The sequence below is a fragment of the Neofelis nebulosa genome, chromosome 7 (genome assembly GCF_028018385.1).
Source record: "Neofelis nebulosa isolate mNeoNeb1 chromosome 7, mNeoNeb1.pri, whole genome shotgun sequence".
Taxonomy (NCBI): Eukaryota; Metazoa; Chordata; class Mammalia; order Carnivora; family Felidae; genus Neofelis; species Neofelis nebulosa.
Genome location: NC_080788.1, coordinates 18,643,918 through 18,670,665, shown reverse-complemented (window position 1 = coordinate 18,670,665; position 26,748 = coordinate 18,643,918). Strand labels below are relative to the sequence as shown.

At 40.8% G+C, this 26,748-nt stretch overlaps 1 protein-coding gene across 6 annotated transcripts in view; it reads left to right on the top strand.

Annotated features, from left to right (window-relative positions):
• The first annotated feature begins 14 nt into the window (after positions 1 to 14).
• The window catches only part of LYSMD4 (LysM domain containing 4), a 32,089-nt gene continuing 5,355 nt past the window's right edge, over positions 15 to 26,748 (top strand). Inside the window, exons 1-3 of one of the 6 annotated variants that reach the window (XM_058736747.1) lie at positions 15 to 100; positions 1,599 to 1,888; positions 4,145 to 6,631. In XM_058736747.1, coding sequence (XP_058592730.1) covers positions 1,607 to 1,888; positions 4,145 to 4,756 — 894 coding nt within the window. In that variant the 5' untranslated portion in view covers positions 15 to 100; positions 1,599 to 1,606 and the 3' untranslated portion in view covers positions 4,757 to 6,631. The other 5 variants (XM_058736745.1, XM_058736744.1, XR_009263910.1 and 2 more) reach the window with 5 other exon arrangements.

Here is a 26,748-nt window from a genome sequence, read left to right as displayed (position 1 = left end):
GTCTCGCCGTCCCCGCCCCCTGGAGACCTGCTGATTTTCTCAGCCAATCAGCAGGTACGGCGGCGGCGGCGGCGAGTCTCGGCGGATCCCCGGCGCTGAGGTACCGGGGTTTGCAGGAGGGGCTGCGGTCCTGGGTGGGGGACAGCACGGGCCCTCAGTGGCGCGGCTGCTTCGCCCAGCTGGTCGGCTCGCGGGTGGGCCAGCTTCCTGCCTCTGGAGGGGCAGTGACCACCACCGTCGGAGGCTGGCTGGAAGTTGTTCGGGGTTGGAGGGCAGAGGTCGGAGGTCGTGTCTTTGGGGAATGTTGGGGTCCCGCCCATCTAAGCCTAGGAGCGGGCCGCGCCCCGTTTTGTTTTTGTCAGCGCCGGTTTGGGGACCGCCCTCCTGGCACGGAAGGAGCGCTGAGGGAAACTGAGGCCTGGGAGCAGCCGGGGCCCCTCGCAGGCCCCGAGCTCTGACGGGGTGGCCGGCCGGTCCTCAGGCGCCCGCCGCCTCCCTCCTCCGGGCCCGTGGGTCTGTAGGGTGCGCGTTGGAGGGGGTGGGCGGCACGGCCGCGGGGGGGCCACCGGCTGTCCCCGAAGGCCCCTCCCCCGGGCTCTGATGCCAGCTCTTTCGGAGGCTGTCATTCCCCGTGTTTGAGATTTCGTGTCTGGAACCTCATTCGGACAGTTTGGGGAGGGGAGAGGGGGTAGTGTGGCTTTGGCACTTGGCAGGAGGTGAAAATAAAAACCAGACGTGGGATGTAATGAAGGCAGAGGGACCTGCGAGAAACTGGACGAATTTCTTAGCTCGACAAGGATTTTCTCCCCAACTTGCCCCGCATACTGTGTAATTCAAGCTTTCAACACTTGAAATCGAGAGTATTGTGCTCTCCTAGATCTCATAAGCAAGAGCCCTAAGTCTTGACCTTCTTGGTGAGGATACTTTGGAATGTGTAAAGTAATGAACAAGAATTGTTTTGTCCAAAGTTCCGAGTTAAGATTCACAGAACAGGGAGGGTGGGAACCTCTCTGCTTGTTGGGGGGGGGGGGGAGGGGGGCGGATCTTGGTAGCTTCTCTACTCCTCTGACACCCAAATGGAAGTTTCTTTATCTGTATGGGTTTTGGGGAGACACGGCTCTGGATGAGGAATAAGAGGGAAAGAAGGATTCTTTTTTTATTTTATTCTTTTTTTTATTTTTGAGAGAGAGAAACAGCATGAGCGGGGGAGGGGCAGAGAGCGAGAAGGAAACAGAGAATGGAAGCAGGCTGCAGGCTCTGAGCTGTCAGCACAGAGCCCGACACGGGGCTCGAACTCACAGACCTCAAGATCATGACCTGAGCTGAAGTCAGACCCCTAACCGACTGAGCCACCCAGGTGCCCCGCGATTCTTTTCATTTTCTATGCAGAAAGTGTGCAATTAGGCAATTACCTGTCCCTCACCCTCCATCTGAGCTAGCGTAAAACACATCCTTTTTGTACTGACGGTATATGCCGAGTATTTATAGTGGAAGGAGACGGGAGTAATCTCTCTAGCAATAAGTCCTTTACCTGTACTGTAGCCGCAAGAGGAATGGATGTGCCTTGTGTGGAATTAACCCTGGGGTTTGGTTTTCAGTTAAGAAAATGAGGCAGAAGGAAGTGTTAACCAAGACCTTCCAAGGCCCAGCCATTGTCTGTAGGACTCCGACCAGCCACGTTTACATGTTTGAGAACGGTGGTGGGGACTCAGGGGACTCCTCTGAGGAAGAGTCCCACCGCGTGGCTCTGCGGCCCCGGGGCAAGGAGCGCCAGAAGAAGGGTGCCCCCCACCCTCACCAGCCAGGAGCGGGGGACGTGGTGCTGCTTCAGCGGGAACTGGCCCAGGAGGACAGCCTCAACAAGCTCGCTCTTCAGTATGGCTGCAAAGTAAGAAACCCCACGGGTGAAGGTGGCTCCTGTGTAGTTAGAGGAACAGAGGACCTCACTGAAGGGTGGGGGCCCTTGCTGCCCCTTCCTGACCCCCCCCCCCCCCCCGCCTGGGGTGGTGTCCAGAGGCCTGTGGTATTGGTGAAGGGGTTTCCCATCTGGCCCGAGATGGAACGCAGGTGACGCACTTTGAGTTCTGAACCTTGGGGTCATAAAAAGTGAGGGTTAGGAATCTCAGGTGTTGGGCCAGTTCTCTCTCTGCAGAGCACTTCTCTCCCTGTCCCTCCAAGTATTTTCGGAAACCTTTTTTATATAGTTTTTCTTTTGAGCATATTTTGTTTAAGACCTGCCAGGGCCAAAGATGCCATGCAGAATTTATCCAAGATTTGTTTGGTAGGATTGTTTTTTTTTGTTTTTTTGTTTTTTTGTTTTTTTGTTTTTGGCTACTTCTCTTTTTCTGACCCTTTCTTGCTGGTTGCAGCCTATTGGATTGGTCAAGTTTGACGTTCTCTGTTTTAGAACTGCATGATCTAGCCTGTGTGCGCTGTGTATCTGTATAACCCTGTTTCTCTCTTTAATTATGTTTTTAGCATTCAGAGTGATTAACATGGCAAAGTAAGTAGGAAAGTATTTATAGAATTGCTGCATTTTCTCCTAGATTGAAACTTTTTATTTCATTTTGCTAATAACACTGTGTTATAACTTTCTATGGCCTCCTCTAAGCCTGTCTAACCAATTTGTTTTAAAAATCTTTTCTTCCTTAAAGTGTCTTGTTGTTTATCTAACGAGGTTCAAATGGCTAAACACATTGTATAGGATATTGTGGTATTTCCCAGAGGAAATACACAGGCTGACCTCCTAGGGACACATAGTGGTCTCTCAATTGTACTGAGATTTATATTTGACTCTCTAACCAGCTTCTAGTAGGCATACTGTATGGTTTATTGAACATGGGCCGCAAATGAATCCTACCCTACAAAGATCTGAGTGGATGCAGTGGGCTTCTTAGAAAAGTGGGCTTAATTAAGCCATGAAGACTGTACATATAATGCCTCCAATAAGGAATCAGTTTTCCTATTGAAAGTAAATAAATTTTGGTGTTTAGTTTATGAAGGGCAAAGACAAAAAGGTCTCAAGCACCTTATGCTTTAGTTTCAGGACATGGTAAATTAAACATGTCCAGGGCCCCATTTCAACTAGATGATAAAAACAATTGCTTAATGAGTAAAATAATGGAGATGATTGATTTGAAAAAGGTGCTGTCTAAAGGTCTGTTGGCCGTAGTTACACTCTAGTTAAAGTGGACTTAGGAGTTAAAACCTTAAAGTCCATCTCTGACACTTTCATTAAGTTCCAAACATTAGCTTAAGGGAGGGTTTGACTTAAATTTTGCACCACCCCTCTCTTAAGATTTGTCTTGCTCTTTGTTACTTTGTGAAACCCACAGTGTTGCCTCTTCTCCTGGAGTCCTAATATTGAATAGGAGATTTCAGTCCGTACTTTCCAGCTATCTTGCTCTTTGTTACTTTGTGAAACCCACAGTGTTGCCTCTTCTCCTGGAGTCCTAATATTGAATAGGAGATTTCAGTCCGTACTTTCCAGCTAGATCCGTGTGATTCCCTACATGTTACTAAATATCATAAGTGTTAGGAAACCCTCAAAGTGAATTAACTCTCGATTGCTTTTATTTACAAAATAAGTTTATATACCATATAGTACTTCTGGGCATGAAAACATGGTAGAATCATGAGGACTTACCTCTTAAAACAAAATTACAGTTAAAGTCGGTTCTGAGCGTCAAGCTGGCTGAGGTTTGGTTTGGCGATCGCTAATGTAATCAGCTACTGTACTGGCTTCTGATGTGGGAGGGAAGTCAGCCAGACGGGGGCATTGTTGCCTCAGAAGTTAGAAGAAGTAGAAAGGGCTACTATAGCATTTTTAGTACCATGACTGGGTTTCACCTAAAAACATTTTGTTGCAGTCACACTGTACACAAACAAAAAATGCTTTTCCAAAAACCGATTATACGTTATTCACACTTGTAAATCTGCTCGGAACTGTGATAAGGCTGAGTTAAAGCGAAAAAAACAGTTATTCAGCCTAAACTCATTATGTGTGCTGGTGCAGTTTTCCAATATTCATCAGGGTCCTAAAGGGGGGGTGGGCTTGGATCCTCTTTTGGAAAGAGCTACTTTTTGGATATTAGTTCTAAGGAGTTTACATAGTTCATGATGTTTGTCTTCATGACTTCCCTAGGTCGCAGATATCAAGAAAGTCAACAACTTCATCAGAGAACAAGATTTATATGCTTTGAAATCTATTAAGATCCCAGTGAAAAATCATGGGATCCTAACAGAGACCCACAAAGAACTCAGACCGGTCCCAAGCCCATCCTCAGAGACTAGAGTGACCTTCGAGGAGCTGCCAGACCCAGACAGGGCAGCTGTAGGCGCCAGTGCCCTGTCCAGCCCACTGACGGATTTCTTTAAGGGCATTGACCAGAATATTGAGCGCGCCGTGCAGTCAGAAATCTTTTTAAATGAAAGTTGCTGTGGAGAGACCTCCAGTCAGCCGCTGCTTCCAGCACCTCCGAAGACACCAACAAACGGTGCAGACTGTGGGATTCAGTGGTGGAATGCTGTTTTTATCATGCTTCTAATTGGAATTGTTTTACCAGTGTTTTATTTGGTCTATTTTAAAATACAGGCTACTGGCGAGATCCCCAGCAGCTTGAACACAACTGCTGTCCCCAACGGCTCGATGACCGTGAGTGCAGTTCCAGGGCAAGCCCCCAGATTAGCCGTCCCAGTGCCAACCATCCCCTCTTCAGACAGCCAGTTCAGTCACACCACCCGGGCAGGGAACTAGCCATCGTTGTTCCTAAAGTATCCGGCCAGTGTCAGCATTTGACCTCCTAACATGCATCACCTGCCATCGGCCAGAGCCTTGGGGGCCGCATTTCCTTTTCTGTGACACACGGACACGTTTCAGAAAACACCATTGTGTTCTCAGTAACACTCACCTTGGGGAGTAGGCTCGCCTAACCCAAGGCTGTGGGAGCCAAAACACCAGCACCCTCAGCCTCCTACATCCAGAAGTTAACAGCAAGAGAAACATTTTCACGTGGCAGGTGCCACTTCTTGAAGGTATGTTGTGGACTGGCACTGTGTGGGCCCCCAAGTTGGATGTGTTCGGAAGTTGAAGAGCAGCCTTGGACCTTCAGTGTGGGAGCCTCTGGGGTCAGCTTTGGTCACTTGGCTGTGTGCGGTGTCCCCTGCCTGCTGTGAAGGGATGACCAACTGACAAATGATGTTCTTTGTCTCCCTGGCAAAGGAGCTGTCCAGTAGCATTGAATATCACCCTGTTTTGGAGTCTGACAGATAACCATTATAACTGGCCCTACTTCATATTTGCCCCACCAGTTAGCTTTTTTGAGGCGGTGTCCTTTCTAGAATTGAAAATGCCCTAAATCCAAATTGCTCTAATATTGAGTAAATGGCAGTTCTGTTCTTTGTAGTTCCAGAACTAACTTAGTGACGCACAGGCCTGTTTTAAGCTGCTGCATGGTGTGTCCAGCACGTCTTGGCTGGAACACTTGGGGCTGTTGCTCAGTTTCACCTGGGGTGTATTCTCACTGCAGTGGCTAACCAGATTCCTTAAGTTAGCATTCTTAGAAGGAATTGTTGCCAGTGTCTGGAGCTGAGTAGGTGCAGAGAGAAGAATGAGTGCCTATCACCGAGGTCCGAACGTGTGATGCTTCTAAGGCTGAACAGTCACCAGTCCAGTGTTGCTGAGAGCAGCAGCCCCTGTGTGTACCTGGAAAGGAAGTGCAGGGAGGACGGGTATGCTTCCTGCAGTTTCCTTGATTCTAAGGAATTCTAGAACCATTGCACTAGAAAGGGACTCAGTGTTTTTCTTTGGGTAAATACGCTCTCTGTATAGTGCAGTTTATGATGTTAAAGACCAAACACTTAATGGAGGGCCTCATGGTGACCCTTGCTGTGGAGGCCATTAAAGAGGGGTCAGGCACCCATCAGCCTGAGGTTTTCCTGTCTCTTCTACACAGCGGCAGTCGTGCTCAATGTGGAGGCTCTGGAGAGGTCCGGGTCAGCCTCTGAGGCCTTGCAGGTGCAGCAGGGGTGTGTGGGGTGAGGGTTCAGAGCCTGCGTGGCCAGAATCCATCTCGGTCCCAAGGAAGAGTGGAAATGGGCTTACGTGGCTGGTGGCTTAACCTCGGAGAAGCCTGCCACCAGGGAGGAAGACCCACTGCACAGATAGGGAGCTTTGAGTGTGATTTATGTCATTTGACACATCAGACCTAGAGATAAGTTGAGAAGATTTCATTGTGTAAGAGGAGGGAAGTGTAGCAGAAGAATACTTGAGATGGGCTTCTAATTTTTCTCCTCTCAGCTATGTGAAAAATGATTTGCCCTGGGTTCAATTAGTAAATTTAAAGTATCTTCAAAGTTAAATGTTTTCTTCAAAACCACAGTGGTCTTCACGATAAAATGAGCTTGTGAGTCTTTGCTCCAGGAAATGTTTTGATCATGTGAATGCTCTTCCAGCCAAATGTCTGTGCTCACTGTGCCCCTGGAGGCCACAGGTTTCTCTAATGTGTCACCATTAACTTCACCAGGCAGAGCTGAGTCCCATGGGAAAATGGCTTTTGCCAGGCAAAGAATAATTATCTGTATCCTTTACTTTTTTCAAATGGAATAAAATAATTTCTTCTGTGAAGGAAAATTGATTCCTCTCTTTGTTTTTTAATTTTGGGGGTGGTGATTCAGAATGAAGAGATGGTACAACAGTGTTGGAGAAGGTGGAGGTGTCCGTGTCTAGGGGGCGAGGCGTGCCCAGGGCTTGTGTTCAAGGTTATCCCAACAGGTGAAAAACAGAAGTGGTAAACCAGCACAGTCTCACTGATTGGTCTGCATAATGTGCTTTAGAGTGCCTTTATTAAGTATGCATAAGAGAGACCATGAAGCTCATTTTGTACACATTTTACTACATTTTTAGTGTGTTAATATTTTAAAGAAACAGATTTGATAGGTAGTCTTCAGTCCTTTTGATTGAACAATAGTGCCCAACATTGTGGGCACCTAGGGAAACTACGTCATCAGGCAAATGATGCTCCCGTTTTAGTCTGGGGCAACAAGGCTGTGGAGACTCAGCAGAAGCCTCAGGGTCACTCCGAGCAGGACTGCCCAGCCGAGGAAGGGTCACAGTCCTTCCTCTGAAACAACAGTTCTTTAAACTGCCTCTGTTAATAATGAAGTCTGCCTGGGGTTGAGGAAGAATGATAAAGATTCTTTTTTCTCTACATCTCTTATTTATGGTCTCTTATCTTTTTGATGATAGCTGTTCTCACAGATATGGAGTGGTATCTCATTGTGGTTTTGATTTGCATCTCTCCAATGATTAGCGATGTTGAGGACCTTTTCATGTACCTGTTGGCCACTTGTATACCTTATTTAGAAAAATGTCTATTCAGGTGCTTGGCCCATTTTTAATTGTCATATATATATATATATATATATATATATATTATGATTATATATATGACATGTAATATATAATAGCATATATATTATAATATGTAAGGGTGTATATATAATATGTCATATATATATATGTACTTAAATATATTTTGCAACTGAGTTGTGTGAGTTCTTTACATATTTTGGCTACTAACTCCTTATTGGATATATGGCTTGCAAATATTTTTTCTCATTCTGTAGGTTGTCTTTTCATTTTGTTGATCTATTTTCTTTTGCTGTGCAGAAGCTTTTTAGTTTGATATAGTCCCACTTATTTATTTTTGCTTCTGTTGCATATGCTCTTGATGTCATATCCAGAAAACCAGTGCCATGACCAGTGTCAAGGAGCTTACCACCTATGTATTCTTCTAGTAGTTTTATGGATTCTGCTCTTACATTCAAGTCTTTAATCCGTTTTGAGTTAATTTTTGTGAGTGGAACAAGATAGGGATCTACCTTTATTCTTTTACATGTAAATATCCAGGTTTCTCAGCACCATTTATTAAGGAGACTATCTTTTCACCATTGAGTATTCTTGGCGCTCTTCTCAAATATTACTTGGCTGTATATACAGGGGTGGATTTCTGGGTTTTCGCTTCTGTTCTGTTGGTCTGTATCTGTTTTCATGCGTTTACCATACTATTTTAATTACTGTCGTTTTATAATATAGCTTGAAATCGGGAAGTGTGATGCCCCTGCTTTATACTTCTTTTTCAGGATTCCTTTGACTATTAAGTCTTTTGTGCTTCCATATAAATTGTAGGATTTTTTTTTCTGCTTCTGTAAAATTTGCCATTGGAATCTTGATAGGGATAGTATTGAATCTCTAGACGGCTTTGAATAATATGGAAATGTAAACAGTATTAAATCTTCCAATTCATGAACACAGGATACCTTTCCATTTATTTTTATCTTCTGTTTCTTTCATCAATGTTTTGTGTTAAGTGTAGAGATCTTTCACCTCCTTGGTTGAATTTATTCTTTGTTTTTAATGTTATTGTAAATGGGATAGTTTTATTTCTTTTCATATAATTCCTTGTTAGTGTATAAATATGTTACCATATGTTAATTTTGTATCTTGGAACTTTACTGAATTCACTGATTAGATCTAACAGTTTTTTTTTGATGGAGTCTTTAGGATTTTATGTATAGAAAATCATGTCATCTACAAATAGAGACAATTTTACTTTTTTTTTCTTTCAATTTCATGCTTTTTATTTAATTTTTTTTCTTCCCTGATTGCTCTGGCTAGAGCTTCCAGTACTACGTTAAATAAGAGTAGCAAGAGTGGGCACCCTTGTTTTATTCCTGATCTTAGAAAAAAAGCTTTCACCCTTTTATCACTAGGCATAATGTTAGCTGTGGGCTTGTTACATATGCCCTTATTATGCTGAGGTACATTCCTTCTACACCTAAATTGTTAAGAGTTTTTATCTTGAACGGATGTTGAATTTTATCAAATGTTTTTTCTCCATCTATTGAGATGATCATATGATTTTTATCCTTCATTTTGTTAATAAGGTGTATCACGCTGATTGATTTGCATATGTTGAACCACCTTCCATCCCTGAAATAAATCCTACTTGATCATGGTGAGCGATCCCAAAATGTGCTGCTAAATTTGGTTTCTTAGTATTTTATTGAGAAATTTTGCACCTATATTCATAGGGATATTGGTTCGTATGGTGTCCTTTTCTGGCTTTGGTCAGGTAATGCTGGCCTTGTAAAGTAAGTTTGGAAATGCTCCCTCCTCTTTGATTTTTTTCTTTTTTTTTTTTTAAATTTGAGAAGGATTGGTGTTAATTCTTTAAATGTTTGGTAAAATTCACTCTGAAGCCACCTGGTCCTGGGTTTTTCTTCTTTGGCAGATTTTTACTGATTCAATCTCTTTACTAATAATTGATCAGTTCAGATTTTCTGTTTCTTCCTGATTCAGTATTGGTAGGTTATATGTTTTTACTTTTTTTTCCATTTATTCTAATTTGTCCATTTGTTGACCTAGTTGTTCATAGTAGTCTGCTTTCATGTCACTTTTTTTTTTTTTAATTGTTTTTTAACGTTTATTTATTTTTGAGACAGAGAGAGACAGAGCATGAACGGGGGAGGGTCACAGAGAGAGGGAGACACAGAATCTGAAACAGGCCCCAGGCTCTGAGCTGTCAGCACAGAGCCCGATGCGGGGCACGAACCCATGGACCGTGAGATCATGACCTGAGCCGAAGTCGGATGCTCAACCGACCGAGCCACCCAGGCGCCCCTCATGTCACTTTTTAAACGAGGAGCAGAGAAGCTTCTACTTCCCTCTCCTGGCCTGTTTTCTACCATTCCTTCAAAGCTTCCTTCTGACACAAGCCAGGAGCTCTCTGTGGAAATGGTTGTCTTGAAAGAGTTATAACCATTTGTGTGTGAGATGGGGTTTAAAAATGTTTGTTTTCCCTAGCAGATCAGGGTATCTGTCCCTGTGTTTTGGCAGGACATCTGGTGTCCTGGAGGGAGTGTCAAGAGAAGGCAATGGGATGGACTAATTCATCCCAGTGGACTAATTCATCCATTTATTCAAGTGACATATATGGAGCACTGCCTCTGCCAGGTGCTGGTTGGGGTGCCCCGCAGAGGTGAGGAAGGCTGATCTGGAAGAGATCACCTGGGAGATGGCCACAGCTTCGTGTAAGGCCTAGTAGAATGCAGTGTGGATGGGGAGAGGTGGGAGGGCACGTGTCTAAAGTCATTGAATTGAGACAGTTTCCACTTGGGTTGATAAGGTGGGAGGCTGAGCCTGGCTATAGGAAGGACCCAAACAGATGTGAAGATTTCTCTTTGGGAAAAGACTAGGATGCAGCACAGAATAAAAACAATCATCATTTAATTCATGGCACTCATTAGATGCCGGACAATGCTCCAAGAGCTTTATACATCAATCCATTTCATCCTTACAATATCCTCGGGAGGTTGGCACTTCCTATTCCTGTCTTACTAATGGAAAAACTAAGCTAAGATCACATAACTTGTAAATGGGAAGGCTGGGAGTCCCACCCAGGCTGACTGGCTTGGGACCCTGTGCTCTTTAACCCCTTTGCTTGGGGCCTTGCTGCTCTGTGCTTCCTAAGGCAGGGTTTTAGTAGGGGACAGAATTGAGAGAAGAGAAGATTGAGAAGATTTCTTCTGGTCCACAATAGGGTACTGGCCATGCAGTGATAAGAACCCTATGCATTTACCTGCCTGTTTTCTGGGTGGTGCTAGCGAGCCAGTGGTGCCAGTGAGCCTTGACTGTGAGAAATAAGCCTCATTTGCATCAGTAAATTAGCCTTCCTTAGCCAATTCCTTGCAGTACTGAACACCTTGGGTAGGGTTCCTCCAAGCTTATTTCTGGAGAGGAGGTACTTCTGGCATCACCAGGCCAAGCAGAGGCATGAGGGTGGGGTAGGGGACAGGATCCATTTTTGCCTGTTCTCCAGGAGAACAACTCCTGGGTACAGTGGAGCTGCTGAGGAGACTTGGGGTCACCCTCCCTGCCCCCCGGCACAGTCAGGCCCCACAGCCCTGGGAAGGATGGCATGATGGTGATGTGCAGCTCCAATTTGTGCCCTCTGCCCTCTTCCATCCCTGCTTCTGTTGTGCAAGAGCCCTGAGGGACTCCTACAGTAGTGATCTGGGAGGGGGTCTTCCTACATCTTCAGGAAACACCAGGTTATTTTAAAATGCATTCACCACCCTGAGTAAGGAACATGTGCTACCATGCATTTATTCCCAAACCTTTCAGAGCCAAGAGGCTATGTGAAAACAAGACCCGGCCCTCAAGGTACTTAATACCCTTAAGGTACTTATAATCTAGTGGGAAAGATAAAACTTATATTAAGGTGGTGATAGGGGAGAACATGCTGACCCCATGAGAAGAAAAGGGATAAGATGATACATGGGTGATAAGAACAGTTTTCTAGAGAAGGTGGCATTTCCTTAGTTGACACCTGAAAGGAGGGAGGGATTTCATAATATGCTCTCCAGTGGAGGCTGGAAGCCAGGGAGATCTTGTGAACAGGGAACTATGAGTAGCCTAGTAGCCTGGAGTGAAGAAGTGCAAGCAAACAGAAATGTGGGAAAATGCTGCAGTAATAGTTGGAGCTAGGTTATAGACAACCTTGAATTCTGTAAGTGACTTGGATGGACAAGTGACTTGGATGGACGATTATTTGATGGACAGTGGGAAGCTATTGAAAATCTTTGGATGGTAGAGATAGTATAGTTGAGCACTGACTTTAAGAATAGTAATCTCCTAGTTTGGGAGAGGAGAGGCCTTAAAGAGGTGATGTAATTTGATCATGAGGAGCTTGGGTATAGTTGTTTTCATAATTCTTTATTGGGGGTTAATCAAGCTTCTTGGATCTGCAGGTTTATATGGTTTCATGTAATTTGGAAAAATTCAAGCCATTATTTCTGCAAATATTTTTTTCTGATTATTCCCGTCCAATTACCCATATATTAGGTCATTTGATGTCTCACAACTAACTGATGCTTATGCATTTTTCTTTGTCTTTCTGTTTTATCTTGGACAATTTCTGTTGCCATTTCCTTTATAATATCTAATTGGGATATTCAGTACATCTTGTACTAGAGGTATTTTTCATCTGTAGAAGTTCTATTTGGGTTTTCTTTTATAACTTCCATTTTTCATCATTTCTCATATTTTCAAACATGTGGAGTGTATTTATAATAGGTGTTTTAAAGTCCTTATCTGATAATTCTATCATGTGTTTCATTCTGGGTCTATTTGTAGATTTTTTTTTTTTTTCTGGTTATGGATTGTATTTTCTTGTTTTCCTGCATGTTAGGTAATTTTCGGCTGGATGCTTGACATGGTGAATTATATGTTGCTGGGTGCTAGATCTTGTTGTCTTCCTTTAAATATTTTTTGGCTTTGGGGTTTGAAATCAGTTTGATCCTTTTGAGACTTGCTTTTATACTCCATGAGGGCAAGTCTAGAGCAGCCTTTAGTCTAGGGCTAATTCAACCCCACTAGTATGATGAGATACTTGTGAAGACTCTACTCAATGCTGTGGTGTAAGAGGTCTCACTGTTCTGGCTGGTGGAAAAGCAGGTTATTCCTAGCCCTGCATAAGCATGGGAATGGTTCCACCTACTTTCCTCTGTTGGTTCTTTTCCTAGTCTCTGTGATTTTCTCACATGCTAGTGCAGCTCAGTACTCAGCCAGAGACTTAGGGGATCTCTCTTCTCCTCCTTTCCCCATATTCTGTCCCCACAATTCTAGATGCCTTGGCCTCCTTGAACTTCAGACTCTATCTCTTCAACTTGGCAAGATCACTGTGCTCTGTGCTCTGGTCTGGAAACTTTTCAGGCAATGAGGTAGGGCACTTCCCAGTTATACTTGGTTTATTTCTCTTTCCCCAGGAATCACTCTCCTGCACTCTTTTGTCCAGTGTCTTCTATCTTTTGTCTAATTCTTTGTTTGAGGTGAAAGAATACATCTGGTCTCTGTTATTCCATTATGGCCAGAGCAGAAGTTCATAGCCCAGAGTTAGAAGAGGGGCAGCCAAAATGGTGGCATGAGGGGGCAAGATTGGTTTACAGGCAGATTCAAGGGAGTGGGGCTGTTGGTGGACTCCAAATTTGTGAACTGGAATCAGTCATGGGACAGGAAGTCAGAAGAGGCAGATTTTCTTGCAGGGACTTGGAAATAAGTCCACTAAATTCCATATGCTGCAAGACAGCTGTATGTGAGGCCTGTAGTTGATTTGGTTCAACAAACGTTACCTTCCCTTATGTGTCAAGTGCTAGGCTCCCTGGTTTTCAGTGTGTTATCTCAGCTGAGTAGTTGGAAAAGAGAGACAGCCCATTTATCAGTAGTCCAGGCAGTTATGGTGTTATCCTTGTTCCTTATTGCCATTTTGAGATCATTATTCAACCCTTCTTCCCTAAATCCTTTCAAAACTCCATAATCTACTTACCCTTTTTTTATTGCATTATCTACAGATCTTCTGGTCTCTCCCTCTCATCCACTAAAGACTTCAGCATCTGTTCTCATTCTTGGATCCATGTAGATCAGCGCCTTCCCATGTTTTTGAGGTCATTATCATATAGATAAAATAATAAAAATTATGTACAGCACTGTGGAGGGGATTTGATGATCTTTGTGGGCTCTAATAAGTGTTACAGATAGACAGAGGGGTAATAACTGAGGAGTTTGGTTCTGTCAGGTTTTTGAAATGGGTGATCAAAAGGCATGCTTTTATGCTGATGAGAAAGATGTAGGAGGGAGGTAGAAATTGCTGCTACCAGAGAGGGGATAGTTGCAGGGGTGAAGACATTGAGGGGGAGAGAGGTGATGGGTTCCAATATACAACATGAAAGTCTTGGCCATAGATAAGAGCAGAGAGTCCATCCATCGCACCTGGAGGGAAGGCAGAGCACATGGGTACAGATGCAGGCAGATTGCTGGATTTCATGGTGGGAAGACCAGGTAGGTCTCATTTGATTGCATCTATGTTTTCAATGGAAAATGTGACAGGAAGTAATAAGCTGGCAAGAAAAAGAGGTAGTCTTGGAGGTTCGAATAGAGTAAGTAAAATACAGTTGATCATTGGACATGGGGATTAGGGGCACTGACCCCCAGCAAGTCGAAAATCCTTGTAGAACATGACTACCCCAAAACTTAACTACTAATAGCCTACTGTTGACTAGAAGCCTTACTGATAACACAGTTGATTAACACATATTTTGTATATGTATTAGTATATACACTATATTCTTACAATAAAGTAAGCTCGAGAAAATGTTAAGAAAATCATGAAGAGAAAATACAATTACATCATTGTACTGTATTTATTGAGAAAAGTCCATGTAGAAGTGGACCTCCTTGAGTTCAAACTCATGTTATTCAAGGGTCAAATGTAGTGATGTCAGAACATGAGGACGTCAACAATACTAGGGGATTGTAGTTGCATTTTGGAGCAGTGTTGAGAGCCTTTTAAAATTTGTGGTCATGATAGAATAAAAATAGGAAACACAGAATTAAACCCAAATACATAAAGAAATTTAATATATGCTGTCAATGTGGCATCTCAAATCAATGGGATAAAGATGAACTTTTTAATAAATGCCTGTTGGACAACTAGATAGCCATTTGGAGAATATAAGACCCATACCTAAGAATAAACTCCAAATGGGTTTTTAGGAATCTAAATATAAAAGATGAAACTATACTAATACTAGAAGAAAACATTGGTGATTCCTCTCTAACTTTGGTGTAGGGAAAAGGATCCTAAATTTAACTCAAAATTCATAATCAATAAAAGCTTGATAAATTTGACTATATAAAATAATAAAATTTTGCCTGACAAAAGTATCACAAAAAGCCAACTGACAAATTGGGAGAAAATATTCATAGCCTATAACAAAGGGCTTATATCCCTAAATAAATAAATAAATAAATAAATAAATAAATAAATAAAACTCTTAAAAATTGAAGGAGAGAGGGGCACCTAGGTGGCTCAGTCAGTTAAGTGCCTGACTTTGGCTCGGGTCATGATCTCGTGATTTGTGAGTTCGAGCCCTACATCAGGCTCTGTGCTGACAGCTCCAAGCCTGAAGCCTGCTTCAGGTTCTGTGTCTCCCTCTCTCCCTGCCCCTCCCCCACTCACCCTCTGTCTCTCTGTCTCTCAAAAATAAATAAACATAGGGGCGCCTGGGTGGCTTAGTCAGTTAAGCATCCGACTTCAGCTCAGGTCATGATCTCTCAGTCCGTGAGTTGAAGGCCCATGTTGGGCTCTGTGTTGACAGCTCAGAGCCTGGAACCTGCTTCAAATTCTGTGTCTCCCTCTTTCTGCCCCTCCTCTGCTAACACTCTGTCTCTGTCTCTCTCTCTCAAAAATAAAGATTAAAAAAATAAAAAAAACACAAAAAATTGAAGGATAGAGACCAAAACCCCAATAAACAAATGGAAAAAAGACATGAACAGACACACAAAGATTAAAATGGCCTTCAAACATGAAAAAGTGTTCAAGTTCACTCATTATAGAAAAAGACAAATTTAAACATTGATATATTTTCTCACAGACAGGTAAAAATTTTAAATATAACAACATTCTGTTGGTGCAGTTGTGGGGAAACCGGCATTCTCATACATTGTTGGAGGAAGTGCAAATGGGCAACAACTTCTCTGGAGGTGAATTTGGCACTTCTTAACAAAACTACACAGGAACTTACTCAGCAATCCTACTTCTAGGACTTTACCCTAAAGATAAATATCTAACATTATGAAGATACATATGCCTAAGCGTATTCATTGATACATGCAAAATACTAGAAACAACTTCTGTGACTATTCATGGACGACTGTTGTACATCCATCCCATGTGGTGCTATGCAACTATAAAGAATGGTGAAGATGGGGCGCCTGGGTGGCGCAGTCGGTTAAGCGTCCGACTTCAACCAGGTCACGATCTCGCGGTCCGTGAGTTCGAGCCCCGCGTCAGGCTCTGGGTTGACGGCTCGGAGCCTGGAGCCTGTTTCCGATTCTGTGTCTCCCTCTCTCTCTGCCCCTTCCCCGTTCATGCTCTGTCTCTCTCTGTCCCAAAAATAAATAAAAAACGTTGAAAAAAAAAATTAAAAAAAAAAAAAAAAAAAAAAAAAAAGAATGGTGAAGATTACTAGGAGCTCATCACTTTTGGGGGTGATTTCCAATTACACTGTATTTTGTTATTTGGTTTTGTTTCTCTGATTTTAATGAAATCAAATTGATCAAATTTTTCACTATGGTTTGCTTCAGAAGTTCCTTACACTAAGCCAGAAAGTTGTTTTCTTGTATAATGACATTGTTCTATTTTAACTTTTAGGTATTTAATCCATTTGGAGGCTACCTTCTTGTGTCATGTTAGTAGGAATCCAGTTTTATTTTTCTCTATGTAGTAAACTAATTTTACCAACTAATTTTACCATTTTGTGGTGTGGAAAAATGGCGTAATATTTTTGGGAAGACATTCCTACCCCACCCCTTTTAATATTCTAATGAACTGTGAGCTGTTTTTTAAATTGATACATAATTGACATGTAACATTGTGTAAGTTTAGGGTATACAATGTGTTGATTTGGTACATTTATATAACGAAATATGATTACTACTGTGTAATATCTCCATCATATCACACAATCATGGTTTCTTTTTGTGGTGAGAATATTTAAGATTTAATCTCTTAGCAATTTTGAAGTATATAATACAGTATTAATATAATCAAAATGCTATGACTTAGATCTCCAGAATGTATCCATGTTCTAACTGCAAGTTTGTGCCCTTTGACCAACATCTTCCCAATTCCTCCAACCCGTAGCCCCTGGAAACCACTATTCTTGTCTGTTTCTACAAAGTTCAGTTTTTTGACATTTTGCATATAAGTGATATCATACAGTATTCATCCATGTTATCCTGAATGGCAAGATTTCCCTCTTTCTCATGGCTGAATTATATTCCTGTGTGTGTGTGTGTGTGCGCGTGTGTGCCCGCACATGTGCGCACACCCCCTCATCTTTATCCATTCGTCCATTTTTTATCCAACTTAGGTTGTATCTTGGCTATTGTGAATAATGCTGCAGTAAGTGTGGGAGTACAATTATCTTTTTTATATCTTGTTTTTCTCTCTCTCGATACATACCCAGAAGTGGGATTTTCTGGGTCATACGGTTGGTTGTTTTAATTTTTTTGAGGAACCTCCATACTGTTTTCCATAGTGACTGAAGCAATTTATATTGTCACCAGCAGTGCACTAGGGTTGTTTTCTCCACACCCTCACTAATACTTGTTACCTCTTTTCATTTTTTAAAGATTTAAAAATTTTTATTATTAAAATTTTTTGAGAGAGAGAGAAAGAGAGGGAGAGAGAATGTGCATGTGAGTGGAGGAGAGGCAGAAGGAGAGGGAGAGAGAGAATCTCACAGGGCTCAGTCTCACGACCAGGAAATCATGACCTGAGCCAAAATCAAGAGTTGGGTGCTTAACCGACTAAGCCACGCAGATGCCCCAATTTGTTACCTCTTTTTGATGCAAGGTGAGGGGATATTTCATTATGGTTTTTATTTACACTTTACTGATAAGTTGAGCATCTTTTCATGTACCTGTTTGTCATCTTGATATCCTATGTCTTATTTGAAAAAATGTCTGTTTAGATCCTCTGCCCCTTCTTAAATCAGATTGTTTTTAATACCATTGATTTGTATGAGTTTTTCTATATTTTGGCTATTAACCCCTTACCAGATATGTGGTTTGCAAATATCCCCCCCCCCCCATTCATAGGTTGTCTTTTAATTGTGTTGTGTCTTTTGCTTTTTAGTTTGATGTAGTCCATTTGTTGATTTTTGCTTTTGTTGTTTGTGTTTTTGGTATCATCTCCAAAAACACATTGCCAAGACCAACGTTAAGGAGATTTTTTTCTGTTTATTACTAGAAGTTTTATGGTTTGAGGTCTTATGTTTAAGTCTTTCTCTGTTTTATCCATTTTGAGTTAGTTTTTGTGAGTGGTGTAAGATAGAGGTACAATTTCATTCCGCATGTGACCATCCAGTTTTCCCTACACCATTTTTAGAGACTGTCTTTTCCGTACTAAGTATTCTTGGCTCCCTTGTCAGTATTTGTTGACTGTAGGGACACCTGGGTGGCTCAGTTGGTTGAGTGTCTGACTCTTGATTTTGGCTCAGGTCATGATCCCAGGGTCATGGGATCGAGCCCTGTGTCAGGCTCCATGCTGAGTGTGGAGCCTGCTTAAGGATTCTCTCTCTCTCTCTCTCTGTCCTTCTGTCCTTCTCCACTGCTTGTGCTCTCTAAAATTAAAAAAGTAATAATTAAAAAAATATTAGTTGACTGTATATGCAGGGGTTTATTTCTGGGCTCTCGATTCTATCCCATTGGCCTATGTGCTTGTTTTTATGCCATGCCTGCGCCATACTGCCATGTAGTATGGGCTGAAATCAGGAAGTGTGATGCCTCCAGGTTTGTTCTTTTCAGCATTTCTTAGGCTGTTCAAGGTCTTCTGTGGCTCCATATAGATTTAGGATTGTTTTTTCTATTTCTATGGAAAATGCCATTGGGATTTTGATACAGATTGCACTGAATCTATAGTTGGCTTTGGGCAGTGGGGACTTTTTAACAATATTCTTCCCATCCATGAACATGGGTTCCATTTCTTTGTGTCATCTTCAATTTCTTGCATCAAAGTCTTATAGTTTTCACCCTACAAAACTTTCACATCCTTGATTAGATTTATTCCTAAGTATTTTATTTAGATGCTACCATGAATGGGATTATTTCTTTTTTAGATGTTTTGTTGTTAATGTGTGTAAACATAACTGTTGTCTGTATGTTTATTTTGTATCCTACAAATTCACTGAATTTGTCAGTTCTAGTAATTTTTTGGTGGTATCTTTAGGATTTTCTATATAAGATTATATCATTTACAAGCAAAGACAGTTTCACTTTTTCTTATTTGGATGCCTTTTATTATCTTTTTCTTAACTGATTGCTCTGGCTAGGAGTAGTGACAGTAGGTATCTTTGTCTCGTTCCTGGTCTTAGAGGAAAAGTTTTCAACCTTTCACCATTGAATATGATGTTGGGTGTGGGTTTGTCATAGATGGCCTTTATTGTGTTGAGGTGTCTTCCTCCTGTACTCAATTTGTTGAGCATTTTTATCATGAAAGGTTGTTGTGCTTGTCAAATGCTTTTTCTGCATCTATTGACATGATCTTAAGATTTTTATCTCGTTCTATTACGGTGTATCTCTTTCATTGATTTGATTTGTGTGTATTAAACCACCTTGCATTCCAGGCATAAATCTCACTTGACCCTGGTGAATGATCTTTTTAATGTGCTGTTGAATTTGGTTTGCTGATATTTTGCTGAGGATTTTTGCATCTATGTCAATCAGGTATGTCTGTCTGTAATTGTCTTGTAGGCTCCTTATATGGCTTTGGTATCAGGTAATGTTGGCCATGTAAAATTAGTTTGGGGTTATTTCCTTCTCTTCAGTTTTTTTGAGTAGTTTGAGAAGGATTGTCGTTGATCTTTCTTTAAATATTGGGAAGAATTCACCAGTGAAACCATCTAGTCCTGACTTTCCTGTGTTGAGAGGTTTTGATTACTGATTCAATCTCCTTACTTAATACTTGTCTGCTCAGACTTTCAATTCTTCATGATTCAGTCCTGGTAGGTTGTATGTTTCTAGGAATTTATCCATTTCCTATAGGTTATCCATTTTGTTGGCATATAATTATTTATAGTAGTCTCTCATATAGTATTCCTGTAGTATCAGTTGTAATGTCTCCTCTTTCATTTCTGATTTTGAGTCCTCTGTTTCTGAATCACTCTAGCTAAAGGTTTTTCAGTCTTGTCTTTATTTATTTTTAATTTTTTTTAAATACGAAATTTATTGTCAAATTGGTTTCCATACAACACCCAGTGCTTATCCTAACAGGTGCCCTCCTCAATGCCCATCACCCGCTTTCCCCTCCCTCCCACTCCCATCAACCCTCAGTTTATTCTCAGTTTTTAAGAGTCTCTAATGGTTTGCCTCCCTCCCTCTCTAAATTTTTTTCCCTTCCCCTCCCCCATGGTCTTCTGTTAAGTTTCTCAGGATCCACATAGGAGTGAAAACATGTGGTATCTGTTTTTCTCTGTATGACTTATTTCACTTAGCATAACACTCTCCAGTTCCATCCATGTTGCTACAAAAGGCCAAATTTCATTCTTTCTCATTGCCATGTAGTACTCCATTGTTTATGTAAACCACAATTTCTTTATCCATTCATTAGTTGATGGACATTTAGGCTCTTTCCATAATTTGGCTATTGTTGAAAGTGCTGCTATAAACATTGGGGTACAAGTGCCCCTATGCATCAGCACTCCTGTGGGTAAATTTCCCTTGGGTAAATTCCTAGCAGTGCTATTGCTGGGTCATAGGGTAGATCTATTTTTAATTTTCTGAGGAAACTCCACACTGTTTTCCAGAGCAGCTGCACCAGTTTGCATTCCCACCAACAGTGCAAGAGCGTTCCCATCTCTCCACAGCCTTGCCAGCATCTATAGTCTCCTGATTTGTTCATTTTAGCCACTCTGACTGGCGTGAGGTGATATCTCAGCATGGTTTTGATTTGTATTTCCCTGATGAGGAGTGACGTTGAGCATCTTTTCATGTGCCTGTTGGCCATCTGGACGTCTTCTTTAGACAAGTGTCTATTCATGTTTTCTGCCCATTTCTTCACTGGATTATTTGTTTTTCGGGTGTGGAGTTTGGTGAGCTCTTTATAGATTTTGGATACCAGCCTTTTGTACGATATGTCATTTGCAAATATCTTTTCCCATTCCATCGGTTGCCTTTTAGTTTTGTTGATTGTTTCCTTTGCAGTGCAGAAGCTTTTTATCTTCATGAGGTCCCAATAGTTCATTTTTGCTTTTAATTCCCTTGCCTTTGGAGATGTATCAAGTAAGAAATTGCTGCGGCTGAGGTCAGAGAGGTTTTTTCCTGCTTTCTACTCTAGGGTTTTGATGGTTTCCTGTCTCACAGTCAGGTCCTTTATCCATTTTGAGTTTATTTTTGTGAATGGTGTGAGAAAGTGGTCTAGTTTCAACCTTCTGCATGTTGCTGTCCAGTTCTCCCAGCACCATTTGTTAAAGAGACTGTCTTTTTTCCACTGGATGTTCTTTCCTGCTTTGTCAAAGATTAGTTGGCCATACGTTTGTGGGTCTAGTTCTGGGGTTTCTATTCTATTCCATTGGTCTATGTGTCTGTTTTTGTGCCAATACCATGCTGTCTTGATGATGACAGCTTTGTAGTAGAGGCTAAAGTCTGGGATTGTGATGCCTCCCGCTTTGGTCTTCTTTTTCAAAATTACTTTGGCTATTCAGGGTCTTTTGTGGTTCCATACAAATTTTAGGATTGCTTATTCTAGCTTCGAGAAGAATGTTGGTGCAATTTTGATTGGGATTGCATTGAATGTGTAGATTGCTTTGGGTAGTATTGACATTTTAACAATATTTATTCTTCCAATCCATGAGCATGGAATGTTTTTCCATTTCTTTGTATTTTCTTCAATTTCCTTCATAAGCTTTCTATAGTTTCAGCATACAGATCTTCTACATCTTTAGTTAGGTTTATTCCTAGGTATTTTATGATTCTTGGTGCAATTGTGAATGGGATTGGTTTCTTTATTTGTCTTTCTGTTGCTTCATTATTAGTGTATAAGAATGCAACTGATTTCTGTACATTAGTTTTGAATCCTGCAACTTTGCTGAATTCATGTATCAGTTCTAGCAGACTTTTGGTGGAGTCTATCGGGTTTTCCATGTATAATGTCATGTCATCTGCAAAAAGTGAAAGCTTGACTTCATCTTTGCCAATTTTGATGCCTTTGATTTCCTTTTGTTGTCTGATTGCTGATGCTGGAACTTCCAACACTATGTTAAACAACAGCAGTCAAAGTGGACATCCCTGTCATGTTCCTGATCTCAGAGGGAAAGATCTCAGTTTTTCCCCATTGAGGATGATATTAACTGTGGGCTTTTTATAAATGGCTTTTATGATGTTTAAGTATATTCCTTCTTTCCTGACTTTGTCAAGGGTTTTTATTAAGAAAGGATGTTGAATTTTGTCAAATGCTTTTTCTGCATCAATAGACAGGATCATATGGTTCTTATATTTTCTTTTATTAATGTGATGTATCACACTGATTGATTTGCGAATGTTGAACCAGCCCTGCATCCCAGGAATGAATCCCACTTGATCATGGTGAATAATTCTTTTTATATGCTGTTGAATTCGATTTGCTAGTATCTTGTTGAGAATTTTTGCATCCATTTTCATCAGGGATGTTGGCCTGTAGTTCTTTTTTGCTGGGTCTCTGTCTGGTTTGGGAATCAAAGTAATGCTGGCTACATAGAATGAGTCTGGAAATTTTTCTTCCCTATTTTTTGGAACAGCTTGAGAAGGATAGGTATTATCTCTGCTTTCAATGTCTGGTAGAATTCCCTGGGAAGCCATCTGGTCCTGGACTTTTATTTGTTGGAAGATTTTTGATAACTGATTCAATTTCTTCACTGGTTATGGGTGTGTTCAAGTTTTCTATTTCTTTCTGTTTGAGTTTTGAAAGTGTGTGGGTGCTTAGGAATTTTTCCATTTCTTCCAGGTTGTCCAGTTTGTTGGCATATGATTTTTCATAGTATTCCCTGATAATTGCTTGTATTTCTGAGGGATTGGTTGTAATAATTCCATTTTCATTCATGATTTTATCTACTTGGGTCATCTCCCTTTTCTTTTTGAGAAGCCTGGCTAGAGGTTTATCAATTTTGTTTATTTTTTCAAAAAACCAACTCTTGGTTTCATTGATATGCTCTAGTTTTTTTAGATTCTATATTGTTTTTTTCTGCTCTGCTGTTTATTTCTCTTCTTCTGCTCGGTTTGGGGTGTCTTTGTTGTTCTGCTTCTATTTCCTTTAGGTGTGCTGTTAGATTTTGTATTTGGCATTTTTCTTGTTTCTTGAGATAGGCCTGGATTGCAATGTATTTTCCTCTCAGGACTGCCTTCACTGCATTCCAAAGCGTTTGGATTGTTGTGTTTTCATTTTCATTTGTTTCCATATATTTTTTAATTTCTTCTCTAATTGCCTGGTTGGCCCATTCATTCTTTAGTGTTCCTTAACCTCCATGCTTTTGGAGGTTTTCCAGACTTTTTCCTGTGGTTGATTTCAAGTTTCAGAGCATTGTGGTCTGAAAGTGTGCATGGTATGATCTCAATTCTTTTATACTTATGAAGGGCTGTTTTGTGACCCAGTATATGATCTATCTTGGAGAATGTTCCATGTGCACTCGAGAAGAAAGTATATTCTGTTGCTTTGGGATGCAGAGTTCTAAATATATCTGTCAAGTCCATCTGATCCAATGTGTCATTCAGGGCCCTTGTTTCTTTATTAATCCTGTGTCTAGATGATCTATCCATTGTTGTAAGTGGGGTATTAAAGTCCCATGCAATTAGCACATTCTTATCAATAAGGTTGCTTATGTTTGTGATTGTTTTATATATTTGGGGGCTCCCATATTCGGTGCATAGACATTTATAATTGTTAGCTCTTCCTGATGGATAGACCCTGTAATTGTTATATAATGCCCTTCTTCATCTCTTGTTACAGCCTTCAATTTAAAGTCTATTTTGTCTGATATAAGTATGGCTACTCCAGCTTTCTTTTGACTTCCAGTAGCATGATAGATAGTTCTCCATCTCCTCACTTTCAATCTGAAGGTCTCCTCAGGTCTAAAATGAGTCTCTTGTAGACAGCAAATAGATGGGTCTTGTTATTTTATCTATTCTGATACCCTATGTCTGTTGGTTGGAGCATCTAGTCCATTTACATTCAGTGTTAGTTTTGAAAGATATGGTTTAGAGTCATTGTGATATCTGTAGGTTTCATGCTTATAGTGGTGTCTCTGGTACTTTGTCTCACAGGATCCCCCTCAGGATCTCTTGTAGGGCTGGTTTAGTGGTGATGAATTCTTTCAGTTTTTGTTTGGGAAGACTTTTATCTCTCCTTCTATTCTAAATGACAAACTTGCTGGATTAAAGGATTCTTGGCTGCATATTTTTTTCTGTTCATCACATTGAAGATTTCCTGCCATTCCTTCCTGGCCTACCAAGTTTCAGTAGATAGGTCTGCGACTACTCTTATGTATGTCTACCTTTGTAAGTTAGGGCCTGTTTATCCCTAGCTGCTTTCAGAATTTTCTCTTTATCCTTGTATTTTGCCAGTTTCCCTATGATATGTCGTGTAGAAGATCAATTCAAGTTATGTCTGAAGGGAGTTCTCTGTGCCTCTTGGATTTCAATGCCTTTTTCCTTCCCCAGATCAGGAGGTTCTCAGCTATGATTTGTTCAAGTACACCTTCAGCCCTTTTCTCTCTCTTCTTCTTCTTCTTCTGGAATTCCTATGATACGGATATTGTTCCGTTTGATTGCATCACTTAGTTGTCTAATTCTCCCCTCATACTCCTAGATTTTTTTATCTCTCTTTTTCTCAGCTTCCTCGTTTTCCATAATTTTATCTTCTAATTCACCTATTCTCTCCTCTGCCTCTTCAATCTGTGCTATGGCCGCCTCCATTTTATTTTGCACCTCATTTATAGCATTTTTTAGTTCCTCATGACAGTCTTGTCTTTAAAAAAACAAAAACAAAAACAAAAACACAGCTCTTTTTTTCATTGGTCTTTTTTTTTTTTTTTTTTTGTTCTCTATTTCATTTATTTCCGCTCTGATCTTTTTATTTTCTTCCTTTTACTAAATTTGGGCATAGTTCTTTTTCTAGTGCTTTGAGGTATAAAGTGAGGTTGTTTATCAGAGTTCTTTCTTGTGTCTTGATGTAGGCTATAAACTTCCTTCTTAGAGCTACTTTTGCAGTGGTGCCTGGGTGGCTGTCAGTTAAGCATCTGGCTCTTGATTTCAGCTCAGTCATGATCTTGTGATTTGTGAGTTTGAGCCCGGCATCAGGCCCTCTGCTGTCAGCATGGAGCCTGCTTGGGATTCTCAGTCTCCCTCTCTGCCCCTCCTTGGCTCGTGTGTGTGCACATGTTCTCTCTCTCAAAAATATATTTTAAAAAATTTAAAAAACCAAGAACTACTTTTGTAGTATCCTATAGCTTTTGATTTGTTTCCATTTTCATTTGTTTCAGGATACTTCTTGATTTTTCTTTTTCTTCTTTGACCTATTTATTCAGGAGCATGTTTTTTAGTCTTCATATTTTTACTATTTTTCCAGATTTCCTCCTGTTATTAATTTCTGGTTTCATACCACTAGAGTCAGAAAAGATAGTTGGTGTTTTTTCAATCTTTTTAAATTTGCTAAGACTTTAAAAAAAAATGTTTATTATTTTGAGAACGAGAGAGAGTGTGTGTGAGCAGGGGAGGAGCAAAGAGAGAGGAAGAGAGAATCCCAAGCAGGCTCTGCACTCAGCACAGAGCCCAATGCAGAACTTGATCCCACAAAACTGGATCATGACCTGAGTCATAATCAAGAGTTGGACACTCAACTGACTGAGCCACCCACGTGCCCCAAGACTTTTTTTTATGACCTACCATGTGATGTGTCCTGCAGAATCTCTGTGTGCACTTGAGAAGAATATGTATTCTGCTGCTGTTGGTTGGCATGTTTGTATATGTTTGTTTGGTCCACATGGTCTAAAGTACAGTTCAAGTCCAATGCTTTCTCACTGCTTTTTTATCTGCATGATCTATTGTTGAAAGTAGGCTATTGAAGTCCCCTTCTATGGTGTTCTCTATTTTTCCCTTCCAATCTGTTAGAATTCGCTTAATAAAATTCAGGTGCTCTGATGTTGGGTGCATATGTATGTGTGTATGTGTGTGTGTGTGTGTGTGTGTGTGTGTGTGTATACATACATGATTTTTGTATCTTCTTGATGAATTGACCCCCTTACTCTGTAGTGTCCATCTTTGTCTCCTTTTACCAGTTTTGCTCTCCCTTTGCATGGAGTTATCCTCTCCTGCCATTCTTTCACTTTGAATCTATGTGTGTCCTTAAAGCTGAGGTGAATCTCTTGTAGCATATAGTTGGGTCATTCTTTTGTTTGCCTATTTTGTTTTGTTTTGTTTGGGGGGTTAATTTTGTTGTTGTTTTTATCCAGCCAACCTTTAAAAAAATTTTTTTTTAACATGTATTTATTTTTGAAAGACAGAGACAGAGCACTAGTTGGGGAGGGGCAGAGAGAGAGAGAGTGAGAGAGAGGGAGGGAGACCCAGAATCTGAAGCAGGCTTCAGGCTCTGAGTTGTCAACACAGAGCCCGATGCGGGGCTCGAACCCACAAACCTTCAGGTCATGACCTGACCCGAAGTCGGATGTTTAACCAACTGAGCCAGCCAACCAGCCTGCCTTTTGATTGAAGAATTTGGTCTGTTAACATTTACAATAATTGACAGAAAAGGACTTACTTATGCCGTATTATTGTTTTCTGGCTGTTTATAGTTCAATTCTTTTCTTTTTGTTGCCTTCCTTTGCAATTAAATTATTTCCTGTAGCAGTATATTTTGATTCCCTTCTTATGTGTATCTGTTGTAGATTTTTGTTTTGGAGTTCCCATGAGGTTTACATAAAAAATCTTATAGATATCAGTGTATTTTATGCTGATAAGTTTAATTTGATCCCATATAAAAAATCTACCCTGTTCTTCTCCCTCCTTTTACATTTTTGAGGACACCATTTACATTGTTTATTGTGTGTCCATTAACAAATTGTCAGTTATACCTCTTAATCTTTATCTAGGTGAATCCTTAT